The following is a 24,234-nucleotide window of genomic DNA, read 5'->3' as shown; positions in this document are numbered from 1 at the left end:
TTTGATCTTGTGGATTTCTAAACACGTAATAAATTGAAACGCCACCGCCGGATTGCTCTCAGGTAGTAAAGCGGGCGCACTTCAAGCTTTGAAGCTTGCTGTTCACTACCGGAAGTAATATTAATTAAGTGATGTCACTGATGTGCAGAGTTTCTGGAATACCACTTGTATCGTACATGTATAATTTGAATGCAGCTTGCTGTATTTAATATGTGTAGGCCTATTATAAGAGTTTAGGCCCATCGAAAAAAACAATTGAATAATTTTGGAGATTATCAGGGGCTGTGCAATAGTTTTGAGTCCTGGGGAGGGTAAAATGGGGGGATGGAGGGTGCGATTTCATAAAAGGCTTAGGATAACCGGGGGTACTTGGATTATTTTTCGACGGGGATGTGCGGCCCGAGCTTCCGTACCCATAACCATTTCTAAGGGTCACGATTTTACCGAAAATATGTACCCATATCTAAGGATTGTCAGGAAAGTAAGGACCCATATCTAAGGATTTGAGCTTGAAAATAGTAAAAGCAACATGTTTTCCCGCATGTTTTTCCTTTTCACACATAGCACGGAAAATCTAAAAGGGATACCCATGTCTAAGGATTTTTTCTTCAGTAGACCCATGTCTAAGGATTTTCGTTTGTAACCTTGTACGTGAGTACCCCGGGGAGGATACGTAACAGTAAACGTCCGGAAACGCTTATGATATGGAAATTTTATTTTGAACAAAATTCTTTAATCACTATTGACGGTTTCGCCTACCATGGTCAATAATGAGTAAAATATCGGTTTAGTTTTTTTTTTTAAGTTTTCTTACTGTAGGCCTACATCTACAAATCTGATGTATTTAATCATTATTTGGAATCCCAATAATTTGAATGTCCAACAGGGGTGGTCACAATATTTTGGCAGGCTGAGAGGGGAAGCTATTTATTTATTTATTTATTTATTTATTTATTTATTTATTTATTTATTTATTTATTTATTATAATTATTAAGGCTTGTTCAGGTAACTCGCCTCTAACATTTCACGCACTCACTTGCACCGGCTCAACAAATCAATCAATCAGTTAATTAATCAATCAATCAATCAATTCACAAACAATGAATATGAATAAATTATATGATATTCAATTTCGATCAACAGACGTATCAAACCATCAAACAATGAATAAATGAACTGATCGACCAAGAGTCTTTTTTTGTAAAGAGTGTGAGTGAGTGATTAAACAAAATAAATACATAATTATTTACATTAAAAAAATAAACAAATAAACAAACAAATAAATAAATAAATAAATAAATAAATAAGAAAAATTTGAACAAATGGTATCGTAGCATTGCATTCACAAAAATAAACATTGCTGACAGGAGGACTCGAACCAACAATCTTGGCATCATCAGTCTGATGCTCTACCACTGACCTACGACGGCAGCTAGTGGTTATGATCTAGTTTTTAGCCTATACAGTGTTCTTCTGTGATAATGCCGCCTCGTGAAATAAATAAATATAAAATAGACAAGTTATTTTGATATCAATCTTTATTTTTTTTAAATAGAGCCGTAACATTTTGTTTAAAGATCTCAATTTTTATTTTCTTTAGAGCAGGGAAAAATATTTCCTCTTTTCTACAATTTGAGCCCAAAATAAGAATCTACTTCTTTTATTACTGATTTAATGTTACACGTCTCACAACAGATATTTAGCTGGCTTAGTAGTCTAGCACTGTGCTTTTTAACCGGGAGGTACCGAGATCGATTCCCACCTCTGCCTACAATTTTTTTTTTTCAAGCCTGGGAAATAATAAGTTTATTTGGCTTCACAACGCTAAATTATTCATGACTTGCCCAACCTGGTGGGGTAAAGTGCTCCCCATAACATAGTGGCTAATTTAAATAAGAATGCGGCACATGCAAATGAGGGATTGCCCTCTCCAGGAATTGCTTCATGGTTGAGCTCCCTGCATGTCCAAGTCTATGGGAGTGTTCTAATCAAGTTGATGGTTCATTGGTCATCCCTACTATAATTAGGGATGACCAATGAACCATCAACTTGATTAGAACACTCCCATAGACATGCAGGGAGCTCAACTGTGCACTGCTTGCACAGACATTTCTAAATTGAGTTCATTCTTTTATTTTTCATAATTTTTCCGTAAAAATTGGAGATGTTAATGCCAATTATGTTTTGTAACTATCCTGCAAATTACAGCATCATAACTTATTTGGTTTTTCTGTAAGTGTGGGTCAAAATTGGTCCATCCCCACAGTGCGCTTAATTGCCAGTGGCCCAGTGCAGCACTGCTCAGAATGGCACAAAATATTCAGATGAATAAGATCAGGTGAACACCTTGACCTACTGAGCTGTAATTTGGCAGAGTTGTTGTTATTACCTCTATCATACCCTCTGTAAAAAGGAAAAAAAAACGGACAAGTAGATCTCGAGTTAAAAATTAAATCACCAGCTTCCCTTTGGAATTTCCAAACACCTTTCGAATCATGTTAAATAGACACCTTTCTGAACATATATGTGAAGTTTCATGCTCATTTGTTGTATTATTCACCTGATCTCAACCCTAAACATTTTCTTATATTTATACCATCTGCACTGACTTGCTGCTATACACGCACAGGAGCTGTACTTTTAAAATACGCGCCTAATCAATAATGAGTCTTTCACTCCATTGTTAAAGTACTGTGCTCCCTGTAGCATATGGACTGACCAGGCCCTGGAGTGTGATGGTTTTGTAGCACATGACAGTATTCATTCAAGCCTATCAAGGTCAGTTATTAGCCACTTGCTGAATGGCTGGGCATTATCAGCTATCAAAGAGATACCTTATGCTGCTGCCAATCACAATAGAGGTTAAACATTTTGTTAAAACCCCAGAAGTGATATCAGGACAAAGCTGTGCATGTTGGTACTTGATTGTTTGGATTCCTATGTTGAAAATCCCTTGTAGTACATTAGTATTTTTCTTATGTGTAGTGTATATTGTTGTGGAAAAAAAGTTCACCTGGACTTTTGAGTTTGTGCCACTTTGGCCATTATGGATGATTTTTGGCAAATGTTTTCTAAAAGCATGATTTCAGTGCCTCGGTTTGAAGAAATACTTCATGCTATTGACTAGTAAAGTGCCATTTCATAAGAAACCCCTTTAATACTTTCACAATATGCTTGTTTCATGTTTGAATGTATATAAAAATAAAGAAATATAAAAAGGTAAATATATGCTTATACCAATTTTGCTCACATTGCTATATTTAGACTTTGTCAATTTATTTCGTTCCAATGACCGGTCAGAATGGGAAACTTTGAAAATTCATAATTCGAAAAGTTTTTGACCGATTTTGACCATTTAACCACCAAAATACTTCTGTTGATGAGTTCTTTCCAGAAAACAATCTTTTGTAGCAAAAGGGGCAACATGAAATTATGATGGTCATCCCTACTATAATTGAAAATTTACGGAAACATTAGCAGTGGCGTAATGGCCGAAAATTTCCAGGGAGGTAAAATTGCACATTTGTTTCGCTGGTCGTCTCCGACATTGACTTTACCGGGACCATGCACGGATCGCACAAAAATTTAGTCATCACACCAGAGTCAACGTGCCCCGTCACTACTGGAAACGTGACTGGTATATTAATTTGATTCTAATTTTCCTGAACTGTTTTTAAAACATTAACTGGGGGAGTCTTAACGTGATGTTATTTTATTTAAATTGCCTATCCATATATCTCAGGCCCAATTCCATCGTGTGGTGGCACACTAACAGCAACTTCTGGTAGGATAACTACTCCAAATTATCCGTATCAGTACCCGAATAATGCAAAATGTACGTGGATAATCCGAGGCGCTGAAGGGACGCATATAGTGCTTCGATTCACCAGATTTTCTCTGGAAGAACCACAATTTCGCCGACCGGAATTCTGTTACGACTCGCTGGAGGTATGAAGATATCTAACCATTAAGTCTTTTTATTATTAACGTGCAGAAAAGGCATGAATAGGCCTATGGCGTGGATACGGGTGCAAATGTGCTTGTCTAAAAACTATGATGTACGATTTACATCAAATTTTATCAAACTATTTAACCGAAAAATGCGCGCAAATTTAAGAACGCGAAAAGTTGCAATTTTAATGCTAAATTAGGCCAAAATTAGAATGATATGGTTCAAAAACAGGTTAAAAGTGAGATGAGCATCACAAATATTGGCAAACAACTGTCCCTCTGCCCCTCCCCCATCGGTACGTAACTAATCTGAGCCCGCATCTATCTCTGAGTAACCTCATCAGCCACCCCAAGAAGGAAAATGTTGTTGTTGTTGTTGTTGTTGTTGTTGTTGTTGTTGTTGTTGTTGTTGTTGTTGTTGATGGTGATTCAGTTTGCAGTTTCAGGCGATGGTGTTTTTGTTCATAGATTGATCAATACTTGATATTACTCAATGTTCGTTCGTTCGTTCTTTCAGATTCTCGAGTCGAAAGCAAGCGGTTCAGATGAAGGGTATTGCGGTGCTCAGGATATTGACCCATATACTTCTTCAGGGAACTATCTCTATTTACAGTTTAGGTCGGATGAGGTTACCGTGAGCACTGGCTTCCAGATTGAGTATGAAATTGGTAAGTATTGGAATCGTACTAGCAGTGGAAGCATGCGATTTTCGCTAATATAGACGGTCCATGAGTGGCCAAACGGTTCCTGGTAAGCCGTATACTTCTATTACAGTATATGCAGTCTACTAGTTCTCTGTTGACAAGGGGCAGTCTTCATTGAACAGCTCTTTCTCAGAGCTAACAAACCTTTAATTCAGCAGATAGGCGAGGTCTGCTTGTTTTCTGTAGACAAGCGGCAGTCTTCAGTGAACGGCTCTTTTCAGAGCCACCAAAACTTACAAAATCAACTTACTTAAAAATCAGCAGATAGGCGAGATCTGCTTGTTTCTGTAGACAAGGGGCAGTCTTCAGCAAACGGCTCTTTTCAGAGCCACCAAAACCTTTATATTAGCAGATAGACGAGATCTGCTTGTTCTCTGTTGACAAGGGGCAGTCTTCAGTGAACGACTCTTTTCAGAGTCATCAGTAGACAAGGGGCGATCTACATGTCTCAATCTTAGGTACTTTGTCCTGAAGAAGTCAGAGCTACTCCTGACGAAAGCTTGACAGTTCTAAACTTGTCCGACGGCGAACCCGCTAAAAACCCACTAATAATCAGTTAGAAATTCAAACAAATCATAAATGTGCCCATATAAATTTAAAAGGCAATTTTCAAATCTTGACCAGATTTGTTGGTCATGAAATTTACATAGAAAATGTTGTTTGAAAATAAACAAGATGACAGTTTTGTGCCACCTATGGATCTAAGATCCTTTCATTTGAATCATTTGACTCCATAAATAATGCTAATCATAGCATTAGGTCTTTATCAAAATTACAAAAAAAACACACCCAAATTAAGGTGATACATGGAGAATTTACACCATGTTTTTGATAATACAAATAATGAAAGTCTTGGCTGTGCGACATCAGTTCCTTGCTTCAAGAGTCACATCAACTGGAATTGGTTGCTCCAAGAGTCACCTCAACTGGAATTATTGTCATCTTCTTGACACCAGAGTTACTACACCAGCTGTCTGCAGTCTTCTACTTGACTTTCTCATCAGCTGTGCAATTGTCTAGTGTAAATTCCGTTTATTTGCCTTCAGTCTTGATTTAACTTGTCTTGAGTTGACTTGTCTTGAGTTTTCCAGTTGACTTGTCTTGAGTTGAACTGTGGCAGACTGAAATAGGTCCAAGTTATCGTCGCAACAACCAGCAGCCCAAATCCGTAGATTCGCCTGACCGATCCTTGATTATACCCCAGTGCTATTTCAGTTTGTTGGTTTTCATTGTGTAGTTTCAATTGTTACTGGTCTTTGCCAGTCTTATAATACATGTATATTATATAGAGTTTCATGTTACATGCATTCAACTTGATTGATCTTCATGATTCCAAGAGTAGACATAATTTGGTCACTGGTCTTGTCAGCAGAGATGTTTTAGTCCGGATCTTTGCACTGCGTACAAGCCCCTGATCTCCTGTGTGGACCTCCTCAACCTTGCCCATTAAGCAAAGGTTCCTTGGGGAAGAACTGTCTACTATTAGGACTATGTCTCCAACATGCAGGTTTCTTTGTGGTTTTAACCACTTTTGTCTCATCTGAAGGGTGGGTAGATACTCCAAGATCCAGCGCTTCCAAAAGATACTGGCCAAGTATTGAACTTGTCTCCAACGTCTTCTAGCGTAGAGATCCTTCTGATTAAATACTCCTGGCGGCATAGAGGCAGTTGGTTGCAACAGCAGCAAATCATTAGGAGTGATAACGCTTAAGTCCTTGGGGTCATCTGAAGTCTTGATCAGCGGTCGACTGATGATAGTCGCTTCAACCTCACACATAAGAGTGTGAAGTTGCTCTTCACTCTGGCAAGTTTTGAGATGTTGTTCTGTGAGGATGCTTTGTAGAATCTTTCTAATGGATCGTATCTGTCTTTCCCACAGGCCACCAAAGTGTGAAGCTCCTGGGGGATTAAACTTCCAGTGTATACCCTGGTTTGCAGTAAATGCTTCAATTTCTTCAGTCTTCCACTCTTCCATGGCCTGCTTGAGTTCCTTATTCGCACCCACAAAATTTGTACCATTGTCTGAGTATATAACTTTCACCTGTCCTCGTCAACTAATGAAGCGTCTTATCGCGTTGATACATGAAGCTGTATCCAGAGATGCAGCGATTTCAATATGGACAGCACGACTGGCGAAACAGGTGAATATTGCGCCGTATCGTTTACGTGTAGTTCTGCCAACCTTAATTTCAAAGGGTCCAAAGTAATCAACTCCTGTCCTTGTAAAAGGAGGATCGTCAGCTTGAACACGGTCTGCTGGCAAGTCTGCCATCTTCTGGTTGCCAACCTTAGCTTGAACCTTCTTGCAGGTTACGCACTTCTTCAGTAAGCATTTCACTTTCACTCCTACTTTCACAATCCAATACCGTCTTCTAAGCTCAGCAATTGTGTGGTTTCTACCCTGGTTATTTAGCTTCTTGTGAGTGTACATTATCAGCAAGGTTGACACATGATGATGCATTGGTAAGATCACTTGATGCTTAGCTTCAGTTGGGATCCTTGCATTGCGAAGTCTTCCACCAACTGTCAAGAGACCTTGATTGTCTAATTCTGGATCTAGATTCAGTAAATTACTGTTACTAGGAACTTGTTTCTTCCTCTTGTCATTTCTCAGGTGCTCCTGTTCACCTACAGCTTTCTTGTTATTCTTCTCTGTAGTCGCTGGTCCCTGAAGAGCCGACTATTCACTTTCATACTCTTGCCGTTGCACGAAGCTCAAAATAGCTACTTCTGCTTCTTGTAGGTCAGCTGCTGTTAAACTTCTTGATTCTTCAGCTTGCTGGTTAGAAGGGCCTCTAACTCCTTGCAGCAGAATTTTCTTCAAACGGAGCCACCATGCCACTCCTCTCTTCAGACCTGTCCAATCTGAGTAGTGTTCTATCAGTTAAAAGACCGTCACTTTTTCTGTTGGTGTTAACTTCAGGATGTTGACGACCACTGTTGAATCTGGTGCAGATTCTTCTTCTGCAGTCTCTTCACTTGTAACTATTACTGGCCAGTCCCTTTCTGATTGATACAGGAAGTCCGGCCCCTGTAGCCATTCATGTTTACTTAAGAGCTGCTGTACAGAGAGCCCTCTAGAGGCGTGGTCCGCTGGATTCAGTTCTGTGGGCACATATCGCCACTGCGTTGGATCCGAACCATCTCTAATGACGCTCACCCTGTTGGCTACAAATACTGGGTACCGTGCACGGTCGTTCACTATATACTTCAATACAGTTTGGCTGTCTGTCCAAAACACAGTACTGCTTACTGGTACATGTACCTCGAGTTCTCTCTTAAGCATATTGTCTACCTTCACAGCCACGGTAGCTGCGGTCAACTCTATCCTTGGTATGGATATCTGCTTGATCGGCACAACTCGTGCCTTGCTCATCACCAAATTACACACCACTTCTTCATCATGATTGGTTAGTCTCAAATAACTTGCTACGCCATAGCCAGACTCACTGGCGTCACTAAAATGATGAAGTTGAACTGATGATGGCTCTTCAAATCCCACAGGCTTCCAACACCGCGGGATACGGAACTCTTCTAACTCTGGTAGACTTGACTGCCACTTGATCCACTGGCTTCTAATCTCCTCTGGAATTTTATCATTCCATCCTATTTTCTTCTTACATAGTTTTGCAGCATCTGTTTGGCAGGCAAGATGGCAGGACTCACAAATCCCAAGGGGTCATACACAGAGGAAGTAACAGAGAGCATTCCTCTTCTTGTGGCTGGTCTGTCTTTGATGTCTAGTTTGTATCCAAACATGTCAGGCTCCATGAGCCACAGCATTCCTAAGGCCTTCTGACTTGGGAGAGATTCATCAAAATCCAACACCTTGGTTTCTGCTGATCTTTCACTGGGTGGAATTGACTCCAGCACAGACTTGCTGTTGCTAACCCATTTGGTCAGACGGTCGTCTACATAAAAATTGCTCAGAAGAGTATCAATAACTTCCACATCAAACTGGTCTTTGTTGTCATGGGCGGTCTTTCTGCGTGTATAATTGGCGCATGCCGGTGAGGATGAGGCACCAAAAATATGCACGTTCATTCTATAGTCTTCTAATTGTCTTGATATGTCGCCACCTGGCCACCACAGGAACCTCAATAGATCCCGATCTTCCTTCCTAACTCCAACCTGGTAAAACATACTCTCTATGTCTGAAGCCAAGGCTACCTTTTCTTGTCTGAACCGCAACAATACACCCACCAGGCTACTTGTGAGGTCGTGTCCCGATATCAGTTCTTGGTTGAGACCTGTACCTCCATATGTAGCCGCACAGTCGTAAACTATACGCAATTTGGCTTTCTGTGGATGGTATACCGGGTGGTGTGGAATATACCAGACCTTTCCATCTTCTCTTGCTATCTCACCCTTTGGTATCTTCTCGGCATATCCAGCCTTCACTACCCTTTCCATCGCATTCGTGTATGCTTCATGAAGTGATGTGTCCTTAAATCTCCTCCTCAAGTTATCAGCCCTTTGCTGAACTAATTGTCTATTGTTTGGTAATTTGACGTCTTCATTCTTGAAGGGTAGCTTCATTTCATAGTGTCCATTGTTGAATTGTACACTGTCATCTGCCATACAAAGGAATCTTTCATCTTCCTTTGATCTCCCCATGCGATCGTCAGATAAGATTTCATTGAAATCATGATTGTACATTTTCCTTATCTGCTCTTCTACAGATTCCGTAGCCTGGATTCTATTTACAGACATTCTGGGGGCTTGCAACTTCCCTTTCACTCCATACACTGACCATCCTAACAAGGACTTCACCGCATAGGGTCCGTCACCCTGACTATTGATGACCTCAAAAGGTTCCATGGCTTTATGGATATTGTTACCAATCAGAATGTCTATGTGTCTCTCTTCTAATTCTGGCAGATTAACATCTTCCAGGTATGGCCAATCTTCAAGATCTTCCTCTGTAATGATGTCTTTGCATTAGCAGGGATCTCGTCTTGGGTAAACATTTCTTGAATATTAATAACATTCTCTTCATCAAGATCTAAAACCTCTAAATTCTTGATCAGGTGAGTCTCTGTGTTTTCCTCTCCTGTGATTGTTTGTATCTGCACATGGGTTCTTTTTACCCTGAGGCACAAAAGGTTCCTCAGCCTTTCAGTGCAGAACACTGCATTGCTTCCATTGTCCAGGTATGCATAAGTGCATGTTGAGGCGTTATTTTCTGGTGATCTTACCACCACCCGTATGATGGATGGATTTGATGAGCTGAAATTCTCACTTGTCAGTCCACAATTCACATGATTACTGGGTTCTTGTGATTTCTTGTCTTCCTGTGATTTACCTTGTTGACTTACAGTTTGTTTTACTTCTTTCTCTATCAAAGTGCAACACAGTTGGGTGGGTTTTACTGCATTTCTTGCACACCTCCTTCTTATCACAAGATGCTTTACCATGCCCAGTTCTTAAACATCCAAAGCAAAGTTTCTTTTCAAAGCAAAATGTGGACTTCGCTTGGGCAAAGCGGTGAAGTGCCCGATAAATAGGCTTGCCGCTGGTCACCGCTGGCGTTTCTGGTGCGACTGCGCAGTAAAGCAAAATCATCTTTAAAGCGGCAGGAAAGTATTAAACCAGTATAATTCGCTATAATTTGAATACCCTGCCAAAAGTTGCAGTTAATTCCAAATATCAATATTTTGATAGGAAACATTTCATCCATTTATCTGTGAACACACCTTGTATCCGGATAAACGTATACCGTGACTTGTGGTGAATCTCCTACTGTAGCTTAACAATTACTAACAATGTTATATTTTCTGCCTTGAACAGACATCAATGAATGTTCCAGCAATCCATGCAAAAATAACGGTCAACTTCTCTTATAAAATTTTTTCACTGGTAGCCATTTTGAGGTTTGCTGAGTAGGCATGGTAGGGGGCACTGCGCCTTTTGGCGACGGTGCTTTCCTGTGCTTTTCAGTGCTCCCTGGTAGCTCAGGAGGCCTCCTTTATGTTTTTTTCTCTGCTTTTGATATTTGTTGCCAAATGAATAAAATAAAATAAATAAATAAAGCTCACAGCAATGGCATAATGGGTGATTCTTTATGTATACAATGGTATACGGAATAAACAACAATAATAATTAAGGATACCGTCCTTTAGGGTCTGAAAAGAATTATTTGGCAAATCAGAAGGTGGGTGAGCAAGCAGTTTTTGGCAGGTCAAGAAGGGGGAAAGCGATTTTTGGATACATTGACGGGGCACCTTTTCAATAAAATATTCTACAAAGGTTTAGAAAAAGACTATAGAAACGTTCAAATATGCAAACGTTTGGACATTTTACCTCCCTGGGGCTCATAAGTATTGCACAGCGCCTGAGTTACGTACTGCCCCAGCTGTACAAATCTATGTGTTGAACACAATTTATCGCAATATTATCAATTAAAGTATTGGGCATGAAAGAGGAGATGTCAAGATCGGTCCCACAATAATGTTGTTCTCGGTTTGGACAGAAAAAGGCTAATCAACCGGAGTATCAATACTGTTCTCATTAATTTATTCTTGTCTTTATACTTACAGTAGTTACCACCACGGTAGTTGTTTCATCGAGTCTAACTCTGGAAGTAGACTTTGAGCTGGCTTTACAAGATGAAACATCTACAGAATATCAGAGTCTTGCTTCCGAAATCGGAACATTGGTAAGTGTATTTTTTAAATATGCAACTTCATTGTCAAATATTTTCTAGCAGAAGCAATTATTATTATTCACTATATTTTGGGCGATACAATTTGGCATTGATGCTGGTCATTTTGGCATTGATACTGGTCATTTTGGCATTGATACTGGTCATTTTGGTTTTGATACTGATCATATTGCCATTGATACTGTTCATTTTGGCATTGCTGCTGGTCATTTTGACATTGATACTGGCCATTTTGTCATTGACGCTGGTCATTTTGGTATTGATACTTAAAGAATAAAGGTATTGGTTTTAGCCACTAGAGTGTATCTATCGTCTCATATAACACGGGCGACATCATTATTTTAAGTAAAACAACGAGGCGAAGCAGAGTTGTTTTACGCCAAAAATAATGATGTCACCCGTTTTATATGAGACGATAGATGCACGACAGCGGCTAAAAACAATACCTTTATTCTCATTCTTAAACACTTCAATTCAAATAGAAAAATCGATCAGTCCCGTTGTTGCTATGCGCCTTCCGATTGGTTCAAATAGCGAGCACGAGTATCGCGTTGATGCACACGCGCTGACCCGTGTGATATCGTGTCATATCACACGGGTAAGAACCAATGAGATTGCAGGAACGTTCTCAAGTGTTTAAGAATGGTCATTTTGGTATTGATGATGCTGATCATATTGCCATTGATACTGTTCATTTTGGCATTGCTGCTGGTCATTTTGGCATTGATACTGGCCATTTTGATATTGAAGCTGGTCATTTTGCTATTGATACTGGTCATTTTGGCATTGATACTGGTCATTTTGGTTTTGATACTGTTCATTTTGGCATTGATGCTGATTATTTTGGTATTGATGCTGGTCATTTTGGTATTGATACTGGCCAAGTTGGCATTGATACTGGTCATTTTAGGTTTGATGCTGGTCATTTTGTACTGGTCATATTGGTATTGATAGTGGTCATTTTTGCATTGACACTGGTCATTTTGGCATTGCTGCTGGTCATTTTGGCATTGATAGTGGTCATTTGGGCATTGATACTGGCCATTTTGTCATTAATTTGGGTAATTTTGGCATTAATTTTGGTTACTTTGGCATTGATACTGGTAATTTTCGATTGACATTGCAGCTTGACATTTCGATTGACATTGCAGCGATCAGTGAAACCTGGTTCCCCCCTGACATGCCAGACAGTAAGACTAAGATTGATGGTTACCAACTGTTTTCAAACTGTCGCGAGCACACTAAAGGGGGTGGTGTCGGAATTTATGTTCGATCTGAAATTTCTGCTCAGGTGATTAATGACATCCAAATCCTTGACGAGCTTGAATGTCTTTGGATTATGTTGATACCTAAATGTACTCCTAGATCTGTGTCTCTAATTGCAGTTTGCTGTGTTTACATTCTTACCGATTCACCCTACCAAGATCTACTTCAATGCCATCTGAATGAATCGATGGACTACCTAAAGACAAAGTATCCAGACATAGGATTTGTCGTGCTTGGGGATTTCAATAGAATGAATGTCAACAATGTTTTGTATGCACATGACTTAAAGCAATTGATTACTTTTCCCACCCATGGTGATGCAATTTTAGATTTAATTATGACCAACATGAGTTCTTATTTTGAAAACCCACTTGATGTGAGTCCCATTGGTAAGAGTGACCACACATGCATTGTCTGGAAGCCTAATAAGAAGTATCGCCAAGATAAAACTAAGAAAGTTCGTCCCATGAAAGACTCTCAAATTAGGGAGTTTGGTAGTTGGCTTCAGAGTCAAACCTGGGATAATGTCATCAATGCCCATGTGACGATCAGAAGGTAGTTTCTCATCGATTAATAACTTGCCCAAGCGGTAGAGGCAATAAATGTTCACACTTATAACTGGTATATAATTTATGATGATTGGGACAGAGTTTATCAAGATTCCATCACACAGTTAAGTTGTGTTAAATATATATAAACATAGTTTTATTTCTTAGAAGACTTGAATATCACAAGTATAGATTCAACTTCTTCAACTTGTTCTAACACTGGACTGGTCTTGTACCGGACTGATTTGGCTTAGGAAAATGTCCATAACTATGTACCGTTAACATTAATAAAAGATCATCGTAAAATCTTGTAAAATAAGTTTTTAACCAATAGGCAATTCTAAAAGTAAGATAATGTATTCCCCTAACCAATCATAGTTGTAATTAATATTCATCAAATTGAATTTTCAAGATGGTCAAGTGGGCGAGGAAGAAAAATTGTGGTCCACTACCATCTATTGTCTTTCTTCATCTTTTGGCATCTTTCCATTACTAGGAAATTTGGGAAGGACATGACGTTTGCATCTCTTTTGTTATCACAAAGCCTTGAGGAGGTTAATAACTCCATGAAGAGATAATTAGTAACTTCATGCTTAACATTCTGTACTGTTAAAATGCCATGTATCCCTCTTGTGTTCATTAATTAAGATAATTAATCTCTAATTAAATCAACTGGGAATATAAAATCATATTTCTAATTATTGGTCATAATTCTTCATTTCAATAGACACATATATATCCAAGAATCTCCAAAGTCATATTTTGGAAAATATGTGTAGAGTTAGAAAATCTTCATAACAATTTTGTTTAATAAGCAATCTGCTTCTAACTCGGGATAATATAAGAATAATATAAATGTATCATATTCACCAAATATGAAATTAGTAAGTTAATTAAAACATATGAAATTAAACATGCAAAAATATCATATAATGTATCAAAACATTTAGGAATGTGTGCTAGAACTTTGTACCCTTTCTAACACAATAGGTGAACATCTTTTAGTGAATAGGTATTGTTACTATTCATTGTGATAGATGCATCCACCCATAAGCTCTTTGGATCAACATCCTCTCATCTATAGAAATGTGAGTGATGACAAACTCTCACGTTTTTAAAGAACTTCTGGATCTAATATAACAAGTAATAATGTTTGTCTTTTAGTTATTTTCTCCGATATTTTATAGGAATATTGCAAATTATCAATAATTTTCCACTTTATATGTCACAGCCCAAGGCACACAAGACAAGGCTGATGCACTGTATGGCTATCTAGACGATGCTGTCGAGTCATTCTTTCCAAAGAAAGAAGACTGTTAAAATACATAACAATAACAAACCATGGGTTAACTCTAAAATAACAAAATTAATTGAGCTACGACAAAAAGCCTTCACACCGCAAAGAGATCTACAAAGCAAAGACTAATTATTATGCAAACCGTGTGCGTCATTTGCAAAAGACTGACCCTCGCAAATGGCACCAGCAGGTCAAACTCATGACTAATAATAATATATCTGAAGTCAACATACCCATCCCTGGTGTGGAAGACGGTGACCATGTAGGCATTGCCAATGCTATCAATGACAGATTTGTTTCTGTTTCAGATCATTTGTGCCCTCTCGATATCACCAAGCTCGAGGCCTATCTTCCTGCTTCTACACCGCCACCCACTTTACACACGTGGGATGTTTATGCTGAACTTCAAAAAATAAAGCCATCAAAGGCATGTGGACCTGATGGAATATCTCCTAAATTAGTCAAAGAATTCTCTTATGAATTATTAAGTACCCCTCTTACTGACTTGCTCAATTGCTCGTTTACTGAAGGTGTGGTCCCGAAACAGTGGAAAAGAGCTGTGGTTGTTCCTATCCCTAAGACACACCCACCCAGGGAAGACAAATTACGTCCTGTCTCCCTGACTGATTGTTTTGCCAAAGTCAGTGAGAGTTTCATTACCAACTGGGTGCTGGAGGATGTTTCAGAGAAAATAGACACTCAACAATTTGGTAATGTAAAGGGGGTGTCTACTTCCCACTACCTAGTTTGTCTTTTACATTTTCTTCATACTGGTGCTGATTTCTCAAAAGCGTTCGACATGGTTGACCACACTCTCATGATAGAGAAGTTTATTCATTTGGGAGTCAGGGGGGCCATCGTACCATGGTTGTGTGATTTCATCAACGAGCGTGTGCAATGTGTCAAATATAATCAGTCATTCTCAGATTTTAAAGTACTGAAAGGGGGGCTTCCACAGGGAACAAAAGTTGGTCCTCTGGGATTTCAAGCCATAATTAATGATGCTGCCACTGATCTTGCCCCAGATTCTAAGTGTTGGAAATATGTCGATGACCTGACACTTGCTGAGAATCGCACTCATTCCACGTCTGGCAAGCTCCAAGAGGTTTTAGATGATTTTTCCCAATGGACCAGGGACAATAAACTGTGTTTCAATCCCAGCAAGTGTCAGGCCCTCCAGGTGTGTTTTAAAAGAGATGTGCCCAACTGCCTTGGAGATAAATAACACCCCTCTTGATTATGTTAATGATGCCAAAATCCTTGGCATATGGATTCAGAACAATCTTAAATGGGACAAGAACACCCTTGAAATTACTAAAAAAAGCCAATCGCAGGCTTTACATGCTGCGCATGTTAAAAAAATTTGGTTTTAACCATCAGGAGCTTATCACTGTATACAGAGGGTACATCAGACCTCTCTTAGAGTATTGTGACATAGCATGGCACTCATCTTTAACTGCTGGCCAATCTAAATCACTTGAACAGCTGCAGAGAAGAGCTTGCAGGATAGTCCTGGGCAGGAATTTCACATCTTATTCTGAAGCACTGAGTGATTGTGATCTGGATCACTGTCTGAGGTTTGCCGAAGGGCTCTCCAATAATACCAGAACAAATGATTTACTACCCCCTGTCAGGGGCAGGGTCCATGGTCGCAACCTACGCAATGCTGACAAATTGTCCCAGCTTTTTGCCAGAACTTCGCGCTTCCAGGGTAGCCCCATCCCATTTTTTATTAGTTTATTGAATAATAATTAGTGGTTTTTCATATTACCTGCCCAGGACAGTCCTGCTAACTTAATTCACTCAGTCCCCATCATTGTTTTTTTTTATATGCCATTGTGTTGACTTTTATGAAATTTTACCCCTTTTGTAATTTTTATTTGCATGACTTATTCATTGCTGTGTGATAAATTGTGTTTTGAAATGTGTCAAGTGCAATATAGTAATTGGATTGTTGTATATAATATCATATATTTTTGATGTGTTTTAAAATTGTAAGTTTCCATGTAATTCAGCCTTAGGGCTACGATATGAAATAAAATAAACATTACTACTACTACTAGTAATAATTTTGGCATTGATACTGGCCATTTTTACATTGATTTTGGTAACTTTGGAATTGAGTTTTGTTACTTGGTCAATTTGGCATTGATAAAGGTCACATTGGCATTTATATTGATGATTTTGGCATTGATTCTGGCGATTTTGTCATTGAAATTGGATATCTTCTAATTAAGTAAACGATAACTATAGTTAAATGTGACATCAAAAACAATTGTTTTTTATTTGTTGTCTCTGATGACACCAACGTATCAGAGAAGTTTAGAATAATAGCAAACACCGACATTGTATTTGAAAATGTCTCAAGTGGTAGATGAATACAAGATGACTTCACTTTTGTTCATTGGCTTTCTAGATATATGAGCCACTACTGACGCATTTGGGGGATGGCTTCGATAAAGTTGAAGTTACTGGCTTCAGGTATTTAATAAAGGGTTTATAAGTTCTAAATTCCCAAAGATTTTTTAACATAACTCGAAAAGTTAGCTACAAAATAACTAAATTTTGTTTGACACCATAGGTATAGATCCCGGGAGATGACCAGATGGGTAATGAATCCATCCCGATATTTTGATATTAAAGGGGAGGATGACCCATACAATCATACCCTCCCCAATGTTGACGCTTGTGTTTCTGACAAAATTAACTCCAAATTATAGTCATTTTAGCCTAAATTTTTGTACCCTTTGCATCTTTGCACCCTTTGCATCTGGGGGGGGGGGGCGAGTTAGCGCAGCGGTAGTTCCTTCGCTTTGCACCACTGAGGTCCCGGGTTCAAGCCCCGGCGCGGGACTCATGTGCACTTGGTTTATCCCCTGCTCGCTCTCGCAGGTTTTCTCCGGGATCTCCGGTTTTCTCCTGTATCGCAAAAATCGGTGATTAGTTGTTTGGTTATCAAAACCTTCCTTCACCCAATGGAATTTGGGGAGCTGCACAGATAATTAGTGGATGTTACAATCTAAATGCGGATAGGTGTGCGCCGTTCGGCAGCAACCTAGTTGATGCGATCTGATTGTGATGATTCAGCATTGCAGCGATTTGAGTCCTCTCAGATCCGGAGAAAGGCGCTTTATAAATCCAAAATTTATTTATTTTATTATATTATTATTTTCTTGCGTAATGAGCTATTGTGACCAAACACAATGTTTGACATTGTAATTTGGACCAGGTGTGTACAACAAAATAGACTACCAGTATATTTTTCAATTCTTTAAAAATAATTCGAGTTATTTAAAAAAGTCTAAGGGGGAACTTGTAAACCCTTTCTATTGAACTTCATCTATTCACTACTGTTATCTTCTACAATGAACATTATCATATTTTGTTACAAAACCAAATGACTGTGACCTATATGCCCAGGAAACAAACCATTTAGTCAATGGACGATGCATAATAATGATAATACTTTATAATTTTATGTTAAAGCCATAATTATTATAACATTTGCTGAGGAGAACGCCCTAAAAAAAAAACTTAATTCAGGTTTTTACAAGATTGTAATGTTCTTTAGTAAACAAAGATTCTTTGTAAAAATCAAGACTTTGGGTACCGTAATTTTGTCTCAATCCGAGATTTTGAATAAACTGCCGGAACCGGCGTTTAATTATTACAATAGAAATATTTGTCGAACGCGTATGCGATGTTCATAACACATACTACGTACACGGCGTGAGGGACACGAGGGACACACACGCAAGAGGATCGTACCGTCCGGGCGTACCGTATTACAACCGCCGGAGTAACATATAATAGCGCTAGTAGTAAATTCCAATTTTCTTTGCTTTACCTCACTTGTTCGGCTCAAAATTTAAAGAGGATATATCTGACAGTAAAAGCTAACATTTTATGAAAAATAAATACAAATCTATTTTTAAAGAAATGGTATAATATGTGATGTGTCATGTCAAAAGGAGACACTTTTGGGCAGGTTATCAATTTTGAGGTTTTTACATATCTTAAATATAGAGATATTTTGCTCCACAATGCTGTTTTCCCAATGAAATCGGACATTCCTAACCGAAGATACTGAGTTCGTAAGTTATGGTATTTATAAAATTGGAAATTGAGATATCGACCTTTAAAAATATTATTGACAATGGTGAGAGTAGGAATTACCTAGAAAAATGTCTCAAAAAATACAAGATGCCAGTTATATTCTGGTCTGAAACTATCAGACAAAATTAAAACATTATTAACATCACAAATTTGCAACAAACCCAAATTGTGAAAAAATCTCACCCGGGCAGATTTTTGGCTATTTCTCCATTTACAATCCTGCCCAAAAGTGTCTCCTTTTGACATGACACGTCACATATGGCTTTAACTTAAAATAATAACTATAATTTCACTGATATCGGCTTTAATAATTTTAGAAGCGGCAGCGTCATAGTCGACTTTGACACATATGTGACAGTTGAGGATCCCACGGACCAATCAATGGTAGAGCAAGAGGTCCAGATGAATGTACAGGCCGGTGTCATGGAAGCTATTACGAGTGGAAATCTTGGAAGATTTGTAGTCCAGCCAGATTCATTTATTGTATCTTCAGGTATGCTGCCATTAATTTTGTCATCTAATTTTATGTTCTAATATTCATTTTATATTTAGAATTGAGCATCCAGCGCAGGTAGACATATTTTTGTTTAAATTTTTTCTAACATTTCGCCAAAATATATCAATCTGGAATTGCTGTTATCTGTTCAGTAGGGTTTTTTCAAAAGCCTTCTTCAGTTCTTTTAAAACTGAAGTCGTTGACTGTGATGGTGAGTGGAAGTTGATAGCTCTGGAAAGCCTCAATGATTCTTCCAAGGATGTAGATTTACTGTGTGCAACTTCTACCTGGGCGGAATATGGGTTACATTTTGTCTTAACTATGGGGGTACCGGGTGTTGCCAAACAAAGCCCTCCCCATATTAACTTGTCCGAGTGTTAAAATGTCTTTCAACACAAGACCACTCTGTTTGCCAGCATTACCACCTTAATTAAAGCCATAATATACGAACTTATTGGTGTGGCATTGACTCAACGCTCGTGCCGTTTTCACAACAAGCTTGTAATAAATTGATATAACCTTTTGTTTTTATCATTCCAGTTTCGAGTTCTCGAGTTGGGGCAGGTAAGAATTACTCCGTTTTAAGAATCACGTTTCTTATCTTGATTAATATTAATTCCTTAAGGGTGCAGGCTATAGGGAATAAAGACCAATCGAACATATTCTTGTTTATGCCATAATATTGTAGCCTTTCAACCCTTTCATAACTTCAGCTGTGTAACTTACGAAAATTCCCGCTAAAAAGTGGTTCTTTTAATTTTTGAAAATACATTAAAAATCGGTCTGGATTTTTCGTACTGATCGTACTATAATGATCACCAGACTATAATGTTCTGATCACACTATAGACTGGGTTGACATGTGACGTCAATTGCCAGGCAATTTGTCTCTATTGTTCCTTGCCCGATCATAATGCCCACGGATCATGTTGTGTTCAGGGAAGGTGCTTTTAAAAAACCCGCCAGGCCACAATAAGACCATTGACCTGTGTAGTGGTCATACGTTGCTCGCTCAACCATAATAGTATGACCGGCCCTAATAGCGACTCATTAACCCTAACCGCCTAGGGGCTTTTTGGCGACGGGAAGGGAAAGAAGGAAAGAATAAAGAGAGAAAAGAAGGAAAGAAGTTGTTTGCTCTGGGTGGGATTCGAACCCGAGACCCCTCGCATGCCGTGCACTCGGTCGACGACACTTTGCCACGGGTCTTGGGCTTCGCTGGCCAGCGAAACCGTGCCTATATATCACTTAGGGCGATTGCGTCTTCACACCACGTGGGATGCATGCACGAGCAGCGCATATATCAAGTAGTATTTTGTAGTATTCAGGAGCGTTAGGGTTAAGGAAGCCTATACTGAGTTTCGATAGTGGTAACCTAACCCTAACCGCCTAGGGGCTTTTTGGCGACGGGAAGGGAAAGAAGGAAAGAATAAAGAGAGAAAAGAAGGAAAGAAGTTGTTTGCTCTGGGTGGGATTCGAACCCGATACCCCTCGCATGCCGTGCACTCGGTCGGCGACACTTTGCCACGCTGGTCTTGGGCTTCGCTGGCCAGCGAAACCGTGCCTATATATCACTTAGGGCGATTGCGTCATCACACCACGTGGGATGCATGCACGAGCAGCGCATATATCAAGTAGTATTTTGTAGTATTCAGGAACGTTAGGGTTAATAATGCGTTGCATCAGGTCATGGACTCTATTCAATAATTCTAATCCTTTCTTTAAGGTCAATAGATGAAAGAGAGGCCTTGAAAAACTAATTCTAATCCTTTCTTTGAGGTCAATAGATGAAAGAGAGGCCTTGAAAAACAGGTGTGTGGTTTTAGATAATATTTTATCATCAAAGCTGGTGATATAAGATATTTCTAGGAGGCTAGGCGACACTTATTAATTCATAACGCTCACATTTTCATTAATGCTGTTGTACGGTTTATCTTGTTGAATGCTGAGAACAAGGGCTGGTATTATCCTCTCCTGGTTATTGCACGTTATATTTGCCGGTGTAGTTCGCGGTCACATAACTCACATTTTACCATGTTGGTGTACTTTCTGTTATCATACTGTACTTATAATATTGCATTTGTATGGTTTGGTTAAATTTGAAATTGTATCATAATCCGGGATCTCCGGTTTCCTCCTGCTATCAAAGTCGGCAATAAGTTATCAAAAACTTTCTTCATCCAATGGACTTTGGGGAACTGCTGAGATAATTAGTGCATGTTAAAATCCAAGTGGGGATATGTTTGCGCCGGATTCGGCTACAACCGGCTAAGTTGATGATATCTGATTCTGATAATTCACCAGTGGCAGTGAAATTACAGCGCTTTGAATCCTCTGGTGCGCTATATAAATCCAATATGGATTTAATGATATTTATTTGTTTTATAAATATTTCTTATAAACACAATCTAATGTGGTGCTCACTATATGTAGAAGGCCAGGTCTGCAAATGTTCAGTGCATGATGCTAATAAAGATATTTAGTGTAATCAAATAAAATACTACAGCTGGATATTATACAATCGTGATGCATTCCTTCTTGTTATGGACGACAAGTATTAACTTTGATATTATTGTGTCGCTCGCGCATCTATGCGGCGCCTATGTACACCAGCGCTTTGATCGAACTCTAGCGAGTGAGGCTGCGCCTAATAAAATTCGTACAGTAGGCCTACTGACGTGACGTCACTGCCACATCAGGGTGAAAATGGTATTGAACATCGCAAACCAGCCAAATTTGTCATAGGTTGAATAGCTAGTAGAAAAACCGTGAATATAGTGTCAGAAAGTTTCACACATTAGTATAACCTTGTCGTGAATGTGACACCGAATGCAGCGCCATTTTTTGAATATATTGGAACATTGCGTGGGCAAATATTTGGTCAAATGTAGGCTAAGTAGGCCTAAATCATGAAAACCGCTTAATCGGAATAATGTCAACCAACAACGGACAATGAGACAATGACAACAAGCAAGGAAAAAGCAGTAATTTTTATCACAACGCGATATATTAAAAAAGAACATTTTGAGAGGGCCTACACTGGTTCTTTTGATTCTAGTTTAAAATCTGTTCATCACATGCAGTCCGATTTGGTATCTATGGTTTCATCAAAGTCTTGGGAACTAATGTGGATGGTATTTTGGTTAATAAAAACGATACTGTTAAAAATATCGGAATTTATACAAGCGACATTTCTACTGTGTAAAATGCATTGCAAATTGTCGGCTAAAGAGTGCATAAATTAAAATCGCGAAGAGTAATAGCAACAATATCTACATTCCACCTTTTTTCGGGCAATCGTTGAAACCGAAATATGAAATTCCAGGCCGTCTGTAAAAAAGTGCGTGAGCAGAAATGACCATGAACTTGGGTCACCGAAACAAATGTTTATATTGGTGTCAGGCCTTTCGTATAGTGATACAGCAATTAGCCCCCAATAATGGCTTTCATTTGAACCGTTATTTGTTAATCTGCGATTTAAAATTGCCCAACCCGTTAAAATTGCAATGAAGATTGTGTTTTTGTTTTCATTTTGTCTAATAAAAACTAATAATTAACATGTCTTAATTTAAAAATCAAAATTACCATAAATACTACCAGTATTGCCCCCAGGAAGATCAGTGTTTTCATTGATGGGATTACCCTGCTTAAAGAATGTATAAATAGATATTTACCAAAATTAAAACAAACATTAACATTTTTTAATACTCATTTTTAAACAAAACATTTATTGTTTTGCTAAAAGTTTGTGCAGATCTGGGAACATTAGAGAATGGTTTCATCAATAAACCAGAGTCAGTGGAGAGATTGATTCCAGGAGTGAAAGTCGAGTTTTCCTGTCGCTCTGGATATGTTTTAGATGGTGAACATACAACGTACTGCACAACAGACTTGTCCTGGTCTAACCCGTTACCTAGCTGCAAAGAAAAAGGTATAAAAATTGCATGTGTTTTTGAATGAACCCAAAAAAAGGGAACGGGTTAGTGTGGTTGGTCGTTTTCTCACTTTGCACCAGAGGTCCTGGGTTTTAGTCACAATGTTCTCAATACGCTTTTATGTGCAGCAGCCAGCCCACACTCACTCATGAAGGTTTTCTCCAGATGATGAAAATTAATTTGAGATAATGAATTCGAGTATGTTATCCGCTGAGCTGTATTTGAACCACATAACTCGTCATCTGAGTGCATGAAGGTCTTAAGTGCATAGTAATAACAAAGCACTTATGATCGACCTTCTTTCACTCAGTTGACGAAATAACCCATATGATGAAACAACGGTCAAACTTTAACATGTTTCATATTTGCCAAGGAACCGGCCTTTTGCACCTGTACCATTCTTGTATAAAGAGTTGAGGATCCAACCAGGTAGACATATTTGAGTGGCCCAGTATAAAAATGGCCCATGGCACATTTTTGTGAAATGTGAAAATTGTGAAATGACGGTCCACGAAGCCTTTTGTGAAGAAGTTTTCCCTTTAATTGTAGGCCAATAATTTATGTTAAACACAAATTGGTAAATGTCGAAAGTGAAGATGGCCATTTGTTTATCCACTATGCAGGGGGTGTCTAAGGGGGGATGTGCCACCCTGAGAAGTAAGAAACTTGTGCAAAATGAAGACCTAATTGAAGCGATTTGGTGGACCATTTTGGCACTATTAGTGTGTACAATATTAGTTTCAAAAAGCCGAAAACTTGTTAAGGGAAGGGGTATGAACGTTTGGACAGTATTTATTGTGGGGCATTAGAGCACATCAGACATATCGAATTGCATTCTGAATACGAAGAATGTCCTTCTGATATCAAATAATTTAGATTTTTTTTTAATTCGCAATGTAATACATATTTTATGGCAAATCATTAACAATTGATATTTTTGATATTTAACAGTACTCGAAGTAAACTTTATAAATCTGATGATTTATATTTGAAGTGTATGTAGGTGGGATGTAAGTGGGATGAAAAGCCAAAACACCCAAAAAAATTAGGTGTTTTAGGAAAAAATCCATATCTTCAATATAAAAGGTCAAAATTTTCAATTGATCGTCGGCTTTTCCCAAGCTACATACATTTTAAGACTAGGCCTATATCATTAAATTTATGAAATTTACTTCGAGGACTGTTATATGTCAAAAATGTGAAAAATATCAAATTTTAATAATTTGTCATAAAATTTGTATTATATCGTGAATTTCC

General features: G+C 38.6%; 1 protein-coding gene across 1 annotated transcript in view; it reads left to right on the top strand.

Moving 5' to 3' along the window:
- Nucleotides 1–23,862, top strand: part of LOC140149988 (CUB and sushi domain-containing protein 3-like) — a 37,581-nt gene extending 13,719 nt beyond the window's left edge. The window contains exons 5-11 of the mRNA XM_072171989.1: nt 3,744–3,949; nt 4,470–4,620; nt 11,196–11,314; nt 16,848–16,912; nt 18,865–19,040; nt 19,584–19,607; nt 22,788–23,862. Of these exons, the coding sequence (XP_072028090.1) occupies nt 3,744–3,949; nt 4,470–4,620; nt 11,196–11,314; nt 16,848–16,912; nt 18,865–19,040; nt 19,584–19,607; nt 22,788–23,002 (956 nt within the window). The 3' untranslated portion in view covers nt 23,003–23,862. The remainder of the gene's footprint in view (nt 1–3,743; nt 3,950–4,469; nt 4,621–11,195; nt 11,315–16,847; nt 16,913–18,864; nt 19,041–19,583; nt 19,608–22,787) is intronic.
- Nucleotides 23,863–24,234: the final 372 nt, after the last annotated feature.

The sequence above is a fragment of the Amphiura filiformis genome, chromosome 4, assembly GCF_039555335.1.
Source record: "Amphiura filiformis chromosome 4, Afil_fr2py, whole genome shotgun sequence".
NCBI classification, from domain to species: domain Eukaryota; kingdom Metazoa; phylum Echinodermata; class Ophiuroidea; order Amphilepidida; family Amphiuridae; genus Amphiura; species Amphiura filiformis.
The sequence above is the reverse complement of the archived record's forward strand: the minus strand, read 5'-3'. Positions and strand labels throughout refer to the sequence as shown.